This window comes from Gallinula chloropus (genome assembly GCF_964237585.1).
Source record: "Gallinula chloropus genome assembly, chromosome: 6".
NCBI classification, from domain to species: Eukaryota; Metazoa; Chordata; class Aves; order Gruiformes; family Rallidae; genus Gallinula; species Gallinula chloropus.
This window is the reverse complement of record NC_140091.1, coordinates 20,659,415-20,676,325: the sequence shown is the minus strand read 5'-3', so window position 1 is coordinate 20,676,325 and position 16,911 is coordinate 20,659,415. Positions and strand designations below refer to the sequence as shown.

Sequence of the window (16,911 nt, the reverse complement as noted above, 5' to 3'; positions counted from 1 at the left end):
TTATCCTCAGGCCAAATATTTGTTGTCACTGTTTTCTGGCGTTAATCACCTTGTAAGAGAATCTCAAAGGTGTTAGTGTGCTGTGTGCTCAATGTGATTGATTTATGCCCCAGCTAGAGGCAATGCAGTCTTCTACAGATACATGAGAAAAAAGAAACTGTTGTGTGGACAAGGGGGTCTCCTTGGGTTGAAATGTGTTGTGGCACATCCCTGCCATGGTGGCAGAGGTGTGAACTGCTGTGCTGTGGCACTGGGCAGGCTGGAGGATGCTGTGAGTGGCTTTATTTTTAGGACTTGTTGCTGATTAAGTGCAAGCTATGCAGTGTGTCCAGACAGCTCAGCTTTCTTGGAGCATGCCTATGTCCTGCTTGGTGTGGGTGGTAGGCTGGGAAGTCTGTTATTCCTTGAAGGTCCGTCCTTCCCTTGGTGCCTGCAGAGAAGGGAGAGATGGTGCGTCAGTGGTCACTGCTGATGGAGGCAGGGTATAGGTGATTAGGGATGAGGAGCATAGCTGTGTGCTCTCTGGGTGTGGAGAGGTGCAGCAACCAGGGATTTTCTGTGAAGCTACTGGAGATGGTGGGGGGTGACCAGCATCCTGAGCAGATGTCCAGTTGGTGTTTGGCTTTTTAGAGGAGTTCTGGCTTGCTGATACATGTGTTTGTGTGGCTTGGGGGAGGCAGAATGCTTCTGTGAGCACCTACCTGCTTGGCAGGACAGGAACCTTGCTGGATGAGAGCCTCTTCTCAAGGCTTTTATCTGAATCTGAGAAAAACAATGTGCACAAATACTCCATTATGGACTGCTGCAGGGAGCTCTAAAGCCCAGCTCCTGTCCCGGCAGCCAGAGCTCCCCTAGAGAGCAGGAGCACCCCTTTCAGCTCACCTTTTTGCTCCTCCAGTAGCTCTGTTGTCTTCTGGGGCTGTGGCCGCAGGATCTGGACCCCGTTTGCGAGCGTGAAGATGATGGTGGTGTCACTGTCTGGTGAGGGAGAAAAGATGAAGCAGCTCTGTGTGGCAAGTTCTCTGACAGCGAATGAGGGAGGACAGCAGGATGCCTTGTCCCTTTTGTGTTCCATGGGGCTTGTATGGAGGTCGAGGAAGGGTGGTTGAGCAAGGACGAGTTACCCAGATCTCCTTCACTGTAGAGCTCTGAGGGGGGGCTGCAGGGCAGAGGTGATGTGTCCCACCCTGGCTCTGCTGCTGGTTTGGGATGGGGTCCCGTGTGTCAAACGGGAGGCTTGTGCAGAACTGTCACTCGCAGAGCTGAGGGGACACGTGTGCACAGCTGTCCCTGCGCACAGATGTGCTCCTCAGCATTGTGCCTGCGTGGGTGGCTTCTCCCAAGCCCCAGCCTCAGCAGGATGAGTCCCCCTACCCTGTGTAAGGCTACGGGTGGTGCCACAGTGACGCCTGGTGATGGGGCACAGATTCACGGCAGGCACCTTCCCAGCTGTGCGGGTACCGCATCTGCGCAAAGCGGCACCCCTCAAAATAAAGACCGAAGCAGGATGTGAGCCATGGGAGCTTTTTCTCTGGAACTGCAGGTATTTTCCCCTCCCAATTTTAGTGCCTTTTGCAGACAGTGTGACCGATTCTTTTCCAGCTAAAATAGCCAGGCTGTCTTCAAAAGGTCAGAAAAGCAACACCTGTAGAGAAAGGTCACTGATGAAAGTGTGACACGGTGCAGAAAGCCTCCCAAGCAAAAGATGGCACGGGGACAGTCACAGCCAGAAGCAGCAGTTATTTTGGGGTTGCACACTGATTTGCTCAGCTCCTTTCTGACAATCAGGGTGCTGCATTCAGGGCTGCCAGCAGGTTGGCCGGCGCTGCGGGGCGGGAGCCAGCCTGCTCTGCACCCCATAGGCACAGCTCTGCCCTACCAAGGTGTGATGGCATCTGCCCTTCTGACCCAACCAGGCTGAAGGTTCCCAGCCAGAGCACAGGAAAATGAGGCAGGTCCAAGAGATGACACAAGGTATCTGAGCTAACAGATGTGGCTTGGTGGTCCTGGAGCTCACCAGCACTGGGGGTCTGTTGCCCCAGCTCAGCTGTGGAGTGGTAGCTCAAGCACCTGCCTGTAAGCATCAAAATTTTATAGATCTGTGGATTTTTAACCAGAGCTTGACAGTGATAAATGACAGGGAGCAGATCAGCGGCTTGCTGACACCCACTCAACCGTCACATTAAGATTAGTATGTGCCTATTTTGGTTTCCCCTTTAATCAAGAATCAATTAGACAATTACCAAATGAATATTCAGCCGGGGAGCCAGGCTGTCAGGTGGACTGACAGCACTCAGCACCGCTTGCTTTGTGGTTTTCAGTTGGGTGGTATTCAGTGTATCAAAACCAAACAAGTGGATGAGGAAGGTTAAAAAAAAACCCCACACCATCCCTTTCCTCAGAGATGTCCTAGTCAGTGTCACCTCAGATCCTGATGGAGCTTCTTATCTGTTCCAGATGTTCAAAGCATCCCCCTTGCAAGGCTGCTGAGCCTGGCGTTTGGCTGCATGGTTGATTTCCTGCTTCCCAAAGATTAGTTGCTTTATTTCTGGTTTGAGGGGTGTGTGAGAGTATTTTTAACTCACTTTTTGAAGAAAATAAGAGTTATGCAACAGCTCTTTGCTCATGAAGTCTCTGCACCCACTTCCCTATTCCCCAAAGTAATGTCTGAAAACCCACTGGGCAATTTTGAGTGAATCTGAGAAGGAATGGTTTCAAAGCTGCCCCGTTTCCCAGGAGGTCTGCACCACGTATGTCCTCAAAGCTGTGTGAAGGGAAGGAGTTTGTCCCTTTCAAGGAGAACCCTATGGGGGACTGAAAACCCAGGTCTGGGCAGCTCTGCGTTGGAAGCATAAACAGGAGGACAAATGTGGAGCAGGGGGACAGGAACTCCGCTTACTTGGACTGTAGATTTCTGATGATTCAGATGAGGTTTTTGTACTGGGTGAAGAGATTGGCACCCTGTCCTTTGCAGAGACACGAAAGCTCCTCATCACCTTCCAGGTGCAGAACCTGTGTGAGAAACAGTGAAGACAGCTAACCTACAAGCAGATACCTACAGCTGAGCTCCTGGGGAGTGTCTCATCAGCATTTTCATCATGTCAGAGGAAGAAGTGGCTGGAGAAAGAGACAGGCATCCACAGAGCCTCCCCCACCTTGGGAGAGAGGGGACAGGTACCTTCTCCAGAAGTGCATCAGGATGGGGAAGATGACGACTTTGGCCCTGTGGTAGAGCATACGGGTCAGTAGTCCTTTGGAAGATAAGTTCCAGATTAAATCTCTCTCATCTTCAGAAATGTTTACCTGGCCACAGGAGAGACCTTGGTTACCCAAAGCAGTTTGTGGTATTCCTGGTGGGCCCTAGAGGCATGTTTGTCTCCCTGACCCCACCTTGAATTTTGGCAGACTCTAAGAAGAGATACTAGTTGCATGCTGGCTGACTGCCCCAGGTACAAGGGTGGGATCTCCCCTGGATTTTGGTGGAATGCACAGCACGGTGCTGGGCAAAAGGAGGGTAGGCAGAGCTGTGGCTACTGTAGGGGAAGAGGTGGGGAGGGGATGATAGTGACATTGACTTCTGGAGACTGAAAGGACTTGAATCGGTGGAGTGTATCGTCCATCCTGGTGCTTCAGCCCTGTCACTTCTCCAGCGGGCAGGGAATTTCACTATCTCCATGTCTAGGTATTTGTTCTCTATCTCTCCAGGTCAAGTGGTAGTGTGGATCTAGTGGTGGACCATTTCCCACCCTATGGAGCACAAGTGGAGGTCCCAAACTCCCAAGCATGCTCTGAAGCTTCACAACGTGCTTGGCTGGAGTAGATCCAACCCTCTGCCTGGTTCCCCTTTCCCCACATCTGCTCACAGCTGCACTACAACTGTGTTCAGCAATGAGCAGATGGCAACCTTCAGCCTTCCTGGGCAGCCCCCAGCATCTTACCCGCAATTTGGGGGGAATATCAGAGTTCAGGAAGAGTTTGCTGATGATGGCAGCTTTCCTTTTGAGAAAAGCAACTTCCATTTCTGACCGCACGTTGCGGGCTGCTAGAGCTTCCACCGAATCAGCCAGCCTGGAAAACCTGCAAAGGCACATGGGGTCTTGCTCTGAGACAAGTGCTCTTGCTGCTGGGCTAGACAGTTGTGTTCTGGCTTAGCTTTGTCTTCACTGGGCCAGAAAAAGGTGTGTAATGGTGAAGCAGAGGGAATGAAAAGCCACTTCCCCCTTCTATCACTGCTGCTGTCATGGCATTCACCATGGGGATGTGATGTTTGCCCTTCTCCAGGAAAAGAGGGGAATCAAGACCCACTCTTGTGCATGTGGGGGTGCGCTGACTGCAGGGCTGTTGTGCACTGGCCATGGCTTGCTCTTACAGATTCACTGGTGAACTGGCCAAAGTCAATGAGGAATTGCCACAAATGGCACGTCGAGAAAGGTGTAGGCAAAACGTTAGACTGCTTGGGACTGCCAAATCAAAAGTAGGTGTAGGATGCCCAAACAGGAACCCCCTGAACTAGGGGACTTTGTCTGGTTGAAATAGCAGCTTTTGTGGGTTCAAAGGTTACCCCAAGCAGATGACACGTAGACAGCTGTGGGGTGAGACTTTGGTTGTGTTGTGTCATGCCCAGATACCAGCCTTGCATAAAGATGCTGATACTAATTTAGGGGTGGTAGCACAGAGCTTAATGCGTGCTAATGAATCCAGGGACTAGGCTCTATCTGCTGCTGAGGCAGAAGCAGTACATGCAGGCTGGGTTCAGGCCAGAGCCAAGGGAGACTGGTGGTACCCAGTGGAAAGGGAGCTTACTTGGTGATCTCCAGATAGAAGCGGAGGTCATCAACGAGGAAGTTGACTGTAATGAGCTGTCTGTTAAACAGGTAGCGCTTCACTAGTACCACCTCCTTGTCCAGTGGGTTGCTGGCAGAGGCCACATGGGAGTGGAAAGTGCTCGTGGTGCTGCTGCTCTGTGTCAAGCTGATGGGCAAGTCTGCAAGAGGGGAAAAGCTGTTGTGTCCTGCTTCTCCCAGCACTGAGCTTGAGGCCGGCCTGGCATCGGATGTTGAGCTACACTCTGCTCCTTCACCTCACCTGTGCTTGCTTTACTTGCATGCAAGTAATTTGCTAAGGTTCTTTCTAACTGGGTTGACTGACTACAGCCTTCCTGCAGCCAGGCTCTCCAGGGAATTCAGACCCAACTAGTGTCCTGGCTTTCCCCTAGCTTGGTTCCTCAATCCATCCTCCTATTTGCACCTATGGAGAGCTTATGTTTTCACAGGAGATGGCCACAGTAGATGAAAAGTCTACTTGTAGACATTATCTCTGATAGAGGCCACATGTAGATAGATGTTTTACTTTTTCTTCTCCCATATTGTGTTATTTGCCCCAGTACAGTGTTCTCCAGCTCCCAAGCATTTTTGTTTCCAGGGGCTTCCTGATCTAGATGGGGTTTCTGTGTATTTAGAAATTTCAGCAGATTTCTTTCCTAACAGCTTTTCCAGCCTTGTCTTAAACCTGTGTGCAAACTCTCAGGTCCCACACCCTTTGGCAAAGCACTCTGTAGGTCAGCTCCCTCTGCCCAATCCTAGGCCTGTCTTGGGGAAGGGGGCAGGAGTGTAGCCATACTTTCCTCCTCATTTCCTAGTTCCTGATGGAGAAAATCCTCAAACTCCAAGCGGTGTTGGTCATTGTCCATCTCTCTGTGGAATTTGCAGATGCTCTTGACGATGTCCTGAATGACATACCAGCCCCACCGCTGCAGAGACACAGCACAGCTCACATCAGCCAATGGCACAGCCCCTCAGCTGTAGCAGTAGGGTTGCTGTGAGAGCCCCTCTCGTTCAGACCCACGACCCACCAGAGCCCAGCTCCAGCAGTGAGATTTGTGACCCAGCCATCATCTTCACTTTCCAGTCTTTCTTGGTTTCACTGGTAGCCATAGGAGATAGCATGAATCATTTGGCTGGTCCTGGCCAAATCTGGTGGAGTCTGCATGGAGCAGGACTCTAGAGCCTGCAGGACTGGGGCTTTACCTATCTGCTGCCTTTTTGCAACTCTCCAAGTCTGACCCTCTCACCACACTTACAAGAGCATCACTTCACTTGCAGCATCTCCTCTCTCTTGCCTGGACAATATCCCCCACCTGGCAGCAGGCTCGTTCCTTACCAGCTTGTTTGTCATGAAGTTCCCCATCCTGTGCTTCAAATGAAGGTCAGATTTGTGTGTATCATGTGGGGGGAACAGGTCCTGGTACTCTTTAAACCTGTCAGATACAAGATCAGAGGGAAAGCATCAAGGATAGCCAGGCACATCAGGGGGGGCAGTGGTTTGGTGGCAGGGTGGCTAAGTGGGGGGAGCAGCTGGCAGGGGAAACCCTAGGGCTGGGGTCTCACTGTCTGTGGTGGAGATTGGAGAAAGGGACAGGTGGCTGGGTTCCCTCCCTTGGGCTCTGTTAGTGTAGGTAGCAGGCTTGGAAGCATCCATTGTGCTTACCTTCTGCTGCAAGCCTGACTGTGATTTGGTACCTATGGGACAAGCCCTGCCAGCCTTGCACAGAAGAGTGCATCAACAGCTGCAACAGCAGTTTTCTGGGACGAGGGTCTGGCTGGGATTTCAATGCACCAGCAGGGAAATACGTTTGCAGCAGCTGCCGTCCGTCACCTTGGTGTTCCCACGTGAAGGATGTGGTTGTGTAACCACTGGGCTTAAGAATTGGCTTGACATGGGTCCTCACCATCGTTTTTCCATCGCTTTCTGGACAAAGACCTGTGCTGTCATCAGCATGAAGGGGGTGACTACTTTGGCTTCGTTTATTTCCGTCATGATGGAACTGTGGCAGTCCAGCTGTTCCTCTGGAAGAGAAAGGCAGTTAGTACCTGCCCCTGTCAGCCACCACAACACCTCTTCCTACCCCCACATCTGCAAGTGGCACCCTGTCCCACCCCTGCCTGCCTGATTTGGGTGTCTCCTGTTGCTTTCTACACCATGCTAACTGCGTGCTTTGTGAGTGAAGCTGTGACTCCAAGAGCATCTAAAGGAATCTAGGGAAGAGCTATTTCTGCCACTGCAGGAATTGCATGTTGTAGGTCCTGGTCAGTAGCTTACTTTTTTGGTAGCACCTATCTTCCCAGAAATACGTGTGGCAGGTGTCAGCAAATAGATACCCCACTGGACAGGAAAGGAGAATTGGTGAGTCTCTGCGAGACGATATAAAATCTGCAACCAGTATCTAGCTCAGGGCTTTCATCAAGGGATGGAGTGAAGGGCAGGGTGGGAGGGAGGGTGCCTACCAGCTGGGATTTCAGCATGGAAATAATTCCTGACAATGTTGTTAATGAGGGAGCTCTTCGTCTTGGGGTTGGTCTCTGACATGAGCTTCTCTACAGCCATCCAGAAACACAGCGGCTCATCCGCGTTGCGCTCCTCAAGGAACTGCCTGAAGAACTGCAGGTGGGCAGGATTGTGCAGTACTTTCACAAAGTGCCTGCAGAGGAGGAGACAGCAGGTGTGATCTCTGTGCCACCAGTGACCTGTAAAATATCCAACACCCCTGTGCTTGCTTCTCAAACAAGAGATGCCTGAAGAAGAGTGAGGAACACGTAGCTGAGTGATATGTGGGGATCTGTAAAGCAGATGGGCCAGTAAAGGTACTGGTGTAGCACAACTCCCCTTGTCTGTTTTGCCCATCAACTGAGCTGTTGGGAATCTAGGGGAGGATTCTCCTGGCAAGCTGTTTCTGTAGGTGCACCTGCCCAACAGCTTCACTGCAATGACCCAAAGGAACTGGTCCCAGCCTGAAGAGGAAGCTTCACCCAGGGAGTCAAGGAGGAGGCAGGATTTTGGATCTGTGCTGGAGACCTCAGAATGTGCAGATGGAGTGGGGCAGCCCCCCAGAGACCAGTGGAAGGGAGGCAGATACGGATGAGGGACCTGGAAGGAGTGGTGGGAGGAGGAGGTCATGCTCCCCCTCTGGCGCGTGCTAGGGGCAAGTAATAATTTACCACTGGCTGGCAGAGAACTTCATGGGTTTGGCTATGGAGATGGTGCTCTGGTGTGGAAAACCTTGGCCACTTGCAATTGGTAGATCAGGAGATTATTGATAGATGTAAAGCCAGATGACAGCCACTCTGTACGGGCTCAGCAGAGTTTTGGAAACCCAGAGCTGGGAGTGGAGTGGGATTTTGGATTGTTTGTGAGGTTAGCAAACCCTTGTTTGAAGATCAGTGCACTGGGTGAGAGATTCTCAAGTCTGACTTCTGAAACTGACTTGTATCCATGGTTACCATTTATATCCTGATGCGGAGATAGGAGGACTGTTGTCCGGAGTATTCCCAGGAGGTGAGACGTGAGCCACATGGACACTCACACAGTCAGCAAGGACAGAGGTTTATGTGTGGTCATGAGGAGGTTTTAAGTGATTTTCATGGGGAATCTGAGAGCTGCCCAGCTGTAGTACAGGTGGCATGCTGGGGAGCGACCGAGGAGGGAGGAGACATGAGGAATAAATCTGACCCATGGGATTGTGGGTGTGTTAAACCAGCTTTCTCCTTTCCCAGCCTGGACTTCCTTTCTGCAGCCTGGACTCGCAGGGTACCCACGCCTGCGTCTGAGAGGGCCAGATGATGAAGCAGGGAGCAGCGGCACTATGGCAAGGCACTGCCTCCTGAATGAGCAGAAGTAGCAACAAGTAGCCAAGCCCAGTGCTGCAAGGTGCCAGACCTGGGTCTTCTAGATGGCTTCTCTACTGCAACAGTGGTGGACTTCATTGTGCTTGATCCGGTGCTCCTCTTTCTGTTCTTGGGTTTGGTGCCTGTGGGGACAGAGCATGGTTGGTGCCTTCTTCAGGGTTCCTCAGGTCTCCTTCTGCCAGAGCCTGCTCATGGATGTCTACAGAGTAGAGGACTCCAGAGAAACTCAGGCTTCTCCAGAGCCACCATGCTGATGGATTACCATGCCTTTCAATGGTGGCTCTCCTTCTGGAGACATTCTACAGAGTGCAAGCAGGGAAGACTGCTGCTTGTCCAGTCCCCTAAGGGCATACTGGAGCACACCCAAGGGCATGATGGTTGGGAACCCACACTCCTTCTAGCCTGCTCAGACTGAACTCACCAAGTGATGGGCTTTTGAGAAAGGCTTTTGAGAAGGGCTCATTGTCCTTGCTTGGGCCACCTACAGCCAGCTTATTTGATATCCTCTTCTGGGAGTCTGCAACAGACAGAGAAAAGAAGGAAGAGATTCTATATTCATTCCTCCTGGCTATGATAGCACCTGCTCAGAGTACTGTATTCTTTCCCCTTCTCTGTCCTGTTCCCATGACCTACCCGTGACACTGCATCTCTGAGGCAGTGATGCAACCTAAGGGTTGCTACACAAGACTGCTGTCACTCTCAGGGCACCACCAGGTACCCAGAAGCTTGATATCATTCTAAAAAGATTATGTGAGAAAACAAAGCTAGGGTGTTACACCTTAATGGCCAGTCCCAGCATCCACAGGAGAAGGTGGGGAAGTGGGATGACAGTGGACGCTGCTGCTTTTGGTTTCCAGTCACTTTGTGGCAGCCTTCATTTGATCTAGTGACCCAGGCCAGTGCAGGGATGTAGCACTGGGTACCTCTGGTACTTGCAGGGGGGAATTTGGCCCATAGGTCACTGCCAAAGAGTGGATTGCAGCTGATGGCCCCTAGATACCCTGTTCCAACCCCACTCCATGGTGTCCATATGCTGTCAACAATAGACCAACGTACCAAAGCCTGTACATTAGTTGCACTGGTCACCATGGGTGCACAAAATGTGTTTTGCCAACATGAGCCCTGGCAGAAACTGAACACCTCTTACCAGTCCTGCACAGGAGAGGTCCCACCTCTGCCTGGATGGAGCCCCCTTTCCGGAGGTCCCGAGTGGCAATTGATCGCAAGTGCTCGGAGGAGAGCTCTTCCAAGTTCCTCGTGCCGTGCAAGGCCTGGCTCAGCTTCAAGGATGCATTTATCCGCTGGGATGGGAGGAAACACTCACTTTTCCCAACAGCACGGCCTTGTGTTTTGGGCAGCACGACCTCGCTCTGCGGAGACTACAGCAAGAAGAGCAGAGGGTGAGAGCATGGAGAGCTTACCCCACTGGCAACTGCATGGTTGGCTGTGCCTTGGGGTACAAACCTGCTCGAGACAGACCTCTGTGTTAGCCTCAAACAGTCTGGAAGAAGTTTAGGTGAGCGTGAAGCTCAGCACAGACCTTAAACCTACCCGTGCATCTGCATAAAGCTGGCTCACATCAGCCTGCAGCTGGGATGTACCGGGGGCATGCAGCAGGTCCCCCAAGTAGTGCAGACAACAGCTTGTAAGCCAACAAAGGCAGAAGCTCTCCTGAAGATGTCAACCCAGGAGGGATGAAAGCAACCCTGACGGTGTCCCTGGTAGAGAGGTAACCTCATGTGCCTCTTGGGCTGGCTGCTAGCCCTGGGACTGGCTCCCATTCCCATGGGAATGCCCCCCTTGACCCCACTGAGACCCTCCTGCAGGCTTTGGCCCTCCCCAGCAGCAGGCAGCTTGCCCGGCTCGCCATGCCACAGGGTGGGAGCGGCTGGTCTCTGGCTGAGCTGCACACTGCTGAGAACAGGCACCAAAAATAACCCCGCTAACCCCCAGAGCAGTTTCCCTGACATCAGCGCCAGTGAGACCCAGGAGGAGTTTGGCTTAGGGGATGATGCCTGCGGAGAGCACAGCCTTGACACCTGCTAAGGTGCCAACTGCACTCCCAAAGCAGGTCTGTGTTCCGAGGGGTGATTTCCTTGACAAGAGAGACTTAAAAACCTGGGCAGCTAATTAACTTACAACTGAGGGCATTTAATGAATCAGGGTCAGGAGCTGCCAGCTGACTTTTCCAAGCTGCTTGGCGCTCCCTGACCAGAGATACCAGTATCTCTGTGAGCCAGGGGCACTAAGCCCTGACAGCCTCTCCTTACCTTTTCCAGTGGCTGATTTTTACATTGCAGCTTGGGGAAAAACCTGATGGTTGGTTTGAAGAATGTCGTCTGCAGTGAGCAAAGCCACCAGGTGGGATGCTGGGGGAGGGGTGTGTGTGTGTTTCTGTCTGTGAGGTCTCTGGGTGCAAGGCTCACATTTAGGGTGTTAATAACCATGAGGTATTAGTGGGATTTCCACTGCTCAGAGGGATAATAGTCCGGAAAGATGAGTGCTTGTGTGACTCTGCTTCCTTTAAATCATCCCTTTACAGAGTGGAAAAAAACATGTGGAAAACCTGAGCGTGGGTGAATCACGGGGTAAAGGGCTGCATGCCCTCTTTCCCCAGAGTGTCTTGTGCCGAGACGGGGACACACGTGTCTGTCTGCACATGAGTCACAGCAATGGCAGATTTGCTGTGGGCAAGGAGAAAAGGAGGAGAGCTAATTCCCAGAAATGTTTTGCCTGTGAAGCAGTCACCCAGCGCGCTGCCTGCTGCTGTGCTCACTCCCACATGCCCTGGAAAGCTGCTTTTAAGTCTCCTTGGTTTTGGAGAGGGTCATGGCCTGTCTTAGGGTAGCTCTCACAGGACGTGCCTGCAGCGCTGCTGACTTAGGGATGCTGCAATGGAGGAGATGAGGGTTGTTGCTCTGGGCAGCTGGAGCAGGGCAGCTCTGGAGGCAGCTGGAGATAGATACAGCTCTGCTGTATTGCCCTGCGGTAGCACTGGCTGGGAGAGCCTGTGGGATGCTGGACCACTGCAGCTAATGCTGGGTGTCCCCTCCCTCCCTCCCTCCCTCTCTCTCCCCAGCTTTTCACATCCCCACTGCTGCTTGCGTGCCCCACAAGGATACCCATGTTCCCTGTGCATCCCCTTTACCATAAACTGGAGGAATGTCCTGTCATCATCAGCCAGAAACTCCTCATAGAAGCAGCAGAGCACCTGAGGAGGAGCAAAGGTGGGTTGTCTTCAGGCAGTGCTCCAGCAGCAACTGGTACCCCCCCAAACCCTGCTGTACCATGGGGTCACAGCAGTGATGCTGTCGGCAGGTTACACCTTGCTGTGACACCCAGGACAGCTTTACTAGGAGCTGTAGACACAGGTTGGTCCATTGAGTTGCCTGGGTCATCATTGTGCTGGCATTGGCGACTCAGGACAGCAGCTGCCCTGCCATGCCCTGGTCCCTGGCATGTGCATCTGACAACCAAGGATGCCGGCTGCTACGTGACTGCTGCCCAGCAAACCAGTGTGGATGCTCCCCTCCCTCCTCCACAGCCAGGCACATCTTGGCCACTGGCTCAAGTGTGAGGTGGCTTGTGGCTGTAAGGTTTTTTTCCCTTCCTAATCTGTTTTCACCTTCATTTTTCCAATATCCCTCTCTCAAACAGGCCCACAGCCCTCGTATCAGCCGTGGGGTGCTGATGCCAGCTGCACCTCCCAACCCAACCACTGTCAGCACTGCTCTGTACCTTGCAAATCTCCTTCTGGACTTTGAATATCCATGGGGAGAATTCTCCAGACATGAGATAGTCCCGCAAGCTCTCAAGAGTCCTGCTCTCCAGAGGAAGCTGCTGAATGGTGTCCTCCTCCAGGTAGGTCTTGCAAATCTTCTCCCCGATCACATGACGCAGGAAGAAACTGTTTTCTGTGCTGGGGTCCAACACCATGAGCAGAAATTCCTCCAGGTCATGCCATAGGTCCAGGAGAAGAGTCTCTAAGGTCCGGTCCTGGCATTCCAAGAAGTCCCTGAAGGGCCGCCCCGCACAGTAATCAGCGCTAAGGGCCCAGGGAAGAAAACTCAAAGTCTTGACTGTTTTCTTCAGGGATGGCAGCTGGGCAAGGGGTGCAGAGGAATGCAGGTCAGAGACGACTTTCTCTTCAGAGAGATCTTCCAGATGAAGGCCCTGCTCTGCATTGGGGTCAGATCTTTTGGGAGAGGTTGTTCCTCCTGTGCCACCAAAGGCAGTGTTTGCAGCATGTTCTGTCTGCTGAGGAATTGGTCCCAAAGCACCCTTAACCAGATGCAATTCTTCTGTGCTCCTAGCTGGTCCCGGATGCTTTTCTGGTTGCACCTTAAAACTGTGCATCTTCACTTCTTGGTTGCTTCTTCCCTCCTTAACCAGAGTCCAGATCTCTGCTTTGGCCTTCTTGCTGCAGTAGGGCCCCAACAAACCCTGGCTCCTTTTAATATGCATCATGAAACCACTCTCCACAAAGTCTGAGGGCTCCTGGAAGTTGGCCCGTAACAAGCGCTCCTGATATTCCTGCAGCAGAGGCTGGCACGATTTCTCTTGCTCCATTCCTCTCTTGCAGTGGATGAAGAATTTAGGGAGCCAGTAACTCTGAATGATAAAAAGGGTCCGTTCCTGCATCTTGCTTAGGATCTCCTTTCTGGTGCTGATGGGATGAACATGCCTGGCTTCTGGCAGTGATCCTGAAATGGACACAGGGGATTACGATGGGGAGAGAGCTCTATGCAGATCATTCCTGAGCCAGGCAAAACCAGTGATGATATCCTGTCTGCCTGGAAGCACCCAGGTATGACCATCTCTCTGGAAGGTGCTCCTTGTCCCCAGGTCCTGTGTTTCTTACCCACAATGGTCCTGCAGAGAGTGACGACGCTGGAGCCTTCACGCAGGTGAGTGGCTCTCAGCCTGCAGAGCAAGGACAGGTAGAGGTCCTTCTGCCTTGTGTCTGACTCGTCCAGCCCCAGGAGCCTTTCAGTGGTGAGCCAAAAGTTGGTCAGTTCTTCCCCTATGGATCAGAGAAGGCATGGGAGTTGGAGGGAGCCCCTGGAAGCCCTGCTGATGAGAAAAGCAGCCTGTGCTCCCAAAGAACAGAAGAAAGGAAAGATCCCTTTGGATCCCTTCTACCTGGGACTGCAGTGTCTCTTGTCCCACCAGTGCTCACTCGTTGTCCCACCGGGCAGCTGGCCCACAGCTGGCTGAGAAGAGGCTGTGGTGTGCCCTGTGCCCACCTGCTGTTCCTTGGATGAAGGCCTGAAAGTGCTGCATGCCCTGGCTCCCACTGATGCACTTCTCCAGCAGCCACCGGTCAGCGCTTTGCCAGTTCAGCAGTTTTCCTATCAGAGAGAGTGCAGAGAGTGTGGCATTGGGAGTGGGAGGTGGTAGGGTGTGTGCAGGAGCAGTCCCCAGGAAAGCCCTCTGGACCCCAGAAGCATCCCCCCAGCTCTCCAGAGAGAGGGCAGCAGTGCTGTGAGCCAGGAGACCCTCAAACCACACTTAAAGAGAAGCTTCAGACCCACGTGGGATGCATGTGGGGTGTTTGCCAGGACAACCCACTCATGTCAGTGACATTCCTCCTCTTGTGAGCATCCATCTCTTTTGCATGAGTTTGGGGCAGTTTCCTTCTGCTTGAGGCTCGACCCAACGGGGGCAGCAGTGGCAGTGCATTTGGGAACGGGAGCGAACCTCGATGACTGGCTTGTGTTTCTGGCACAGAAGACCTGCATCCCGGCTGCCACAGGTCGCTTTCTAGCAGCCCTCTCTTGTGTTGACAGACAGGACAGCAAAGCGGCCGGCTGGGCTGAAGTGACTCATTTTAGGGGTAAACTGAGCACGATTCAGGCTTGCTGCCAGTAGGACAGACCACAGCATAGGTGTGCTTTCCCCATGTAGAATCACAGAATCATAGAGTGGCATAGGTTGGAAGGGACCCCAAGGATCATAGAGCTCCAACCCCCCTGCCACAGGCAGCGCCACCAACCTCAGGTCTGGATCGACGCAAGTTTGCCCAGGGCCCCATCCAACCTGGCCTTGAACAGTTCCAGGGATGGGACATCCACTACTACTCTGGGCAGCCTGTTCCAGCACCTCACCACTCTTTCTGTAAAAACTTCCCCCTAATATCTAATCTAAAGCTTCCCTCCTTTAGTTTTAATCTATTCCCCCTTGTCCTGCCATTGTCTATCCTTTTAAAAAGTTGAATCCCCTCCTGCTTATAAGCTCCCTTCAGGTACTGGAAGGCTGCAATGAGGTCCCCCCGCAGCCTTCTCTTCTCCAGGCTGAACAAGCCCAGCTCCCTCAGCCTCTCTTCGTAGGGCAGGTGCTCCAGCCCATGTAGGATGCATCATACAAGCAGCTTATCGCAAAACAGTTGGCACCCTGAGCAGCAGCAAATCTGAAACACCAGAACCCTGGTTTCCTGGGTCTGGGTATGGTCTCCAGCCCTGCTCCGCCCATGACCTGCGTGGCAAACCCTGCTGAGCAGCTATTTCAGCTCAACTCCACCGAGGCAGCGGACCTGTACCAGTAGGGTAGTGGGGTAAAGCCCCGATCATCCTGTGGAGACCCCGGTACCTGCCGTGTCCCTAAAAACAGGACGTGCAATGCCTTTTTAACCCGGAGCAGAAGCAGAACCCGCTGGGCAGGCACCAAGTGTTGACAGCCCCAGCCAGAGGAGGCCCTGCTGCAGTGGCAAAGCTGCTCCTATTTCCTCCGTGCCACGATGACTCACCTGCTTCCCCCGACCGAATGAAACCCAGGAGCTTCTGGCAGAGGACGAGGTGGAGGCACAGGCTGGATTTGCAGAAGTGAGGCAGGCGGTGCTTCCTCAGCCAAGCCAGTAAAGCCGAGGGGCTGGGATCCTGCGTTGCAACCCCCGCGCCCGAGGAGAAGGATTAGGCTGTGAGCGAGGAGCTGTCTCCTGCCTGGGGATTAGGGTGAGTAACGGGCCCCGTTTTGGGGGGAAGGAGGCAGGGGGGAAGGCACCCTGTTGCTAGACGGTGATGCAAGACATCCCTGTGCTGAGAAAAGGGGGGTTTACTGAAGCCCTACAGCCCCGGCCAGCATCCCCACGAGCTCTGCCTGCAAACCCAGGCACTGCATGGCTGCCTCTCCTCGCAGCCTGCCTGCTTTCCCAGAGCCCAGGCAGGAAGCTCAGGCAGCACCGGAGGAGCAGGTTCCCTTTAGCTGTGGGGGCTCTGAGCACTGCAAGCGGTGGTAGGACGTGAGGGGCCGATGTTCACATCCTCCTCCTTCCCCTGCCACCATACGTGCCCTCCTTAACTCCAGCTAGCGATATTTACTGAGGACTGGAGGGACCCCATAAACTGCACCGGGACTTTAAATGGCTTGTGCTCCTCCCAGGGCTTAACAGCAAAATGACACCTGGATTTGAAATAATCCCCTGGCTGCGCAAACAGGAGATCCGGAGAGTGGCCTTGGCAGTGAGAAACTAGCTCTTTCCCTTCCCTGCCCTGTGCCCTTCCTCCCCCCACCTCACCCTCCTCCCCCTCCTTGTAAAGGGGCATTTTCTCACCAGGCACGGTGGCAGCTCTGGCCAGAGGTCCCACTGGCCCGTGCCGCTGATGTAAAAGGGTGTCTGGCCAAAAACCTGCATCAAAAGGAAAAGGCAGAGCTGAGAGAGATGAAGGGTGGCAGGAGAGCCCAAAGCCCAGCAATTCTAGTTAGTCCTCGCTACAGAGATGGGTATCACCTTCCCTTTCAGACCTCCATCTCCAAGCTGAGGTCCTCAGGGTTCCCACCTTTTCCAGCCTGAGTGTGGATTACTCCCAATTTTTCTGGGGCCTCTAATACCACCGAAGCTGAAAGTTCACCTGAGTTACCAGTTCATAAAGGTCCCAGGCTTTATGGTGCAACAGGAACTTACAGGAAGATTCAGAAATGTGTTGAAAAAGTCGACAAAAACATCATCTCTCAGCAGAAGCTCCAAGTCCATGGAGGCTATGGTTGCTACAAGGGGGAAAAGAGAAAGTTATGTGGGCTTTGTGTGGCCAAGTGTGAACCAAAGGATGAGTTTTCAGAGGGATGGCTAGAGGAGACGTGCAGTATGGGCTTGTTCTGTGCATACACGGGAGGATCTGGACCTGGGACAGCCCATGAAATTTTGGTCCAGGTGCACCCATGTGTGTTGGGAGGGATGGCATGGGGTGCTTGGAAAAGCATCAGGTTCAGCTGCATGCAGGGGCTGGCAAGTTGG

The 16,911-nt window shown here is 53.0% G+C and overlaps 1 protein-coding gene across 1 annotated transcript; it reads right to left on the bottom strand.

The window, feature by feature from the left end:
* Positions 1–357: 357 nt before the first annotated feature.
* RGSL1 (regulator of G protein signaling like 1) lies at positions 358–16,659 on the bottom strand (the record flags this gene model as incomplete). Its single annotated transcript, XM_084266273.1, has 21 exons — positions 16,582–16,659; positions 16,231–16,305; positions 15,427–15,556; positions 13,928–14,032; positions 13,543–13,704; positions 12,420–13,384; positions 11,830–11,892; positions 9,829–10,060; positions 9,103–9,198; positions 8,713–8,803; positions 7,284–7,477; positions 6,728–6,845; positions 6,160–6,256; positions 5,620–5,749; positions 4,804–4,984; positions 3,939–4,077; positions 3,179–3,303; positions 2,900–3,012; positions 883–978; positions 702–762; positions 358–430 (listed from the first exon to the last, which is right to left on the bottom strand). The coding sequence occupies exons 1-21, from the start codon at positions 16,648–16,650 to the stop codon at positions 358–360; spliced, it is 3,315 nt and encodes a 1,104-aa protein (XP_084122399.1). The 5' UTR covers positions 16,651–16,659.
* Between the last annotated feature and the right edge of the window lie 252 nt (positions 16,660–16,911).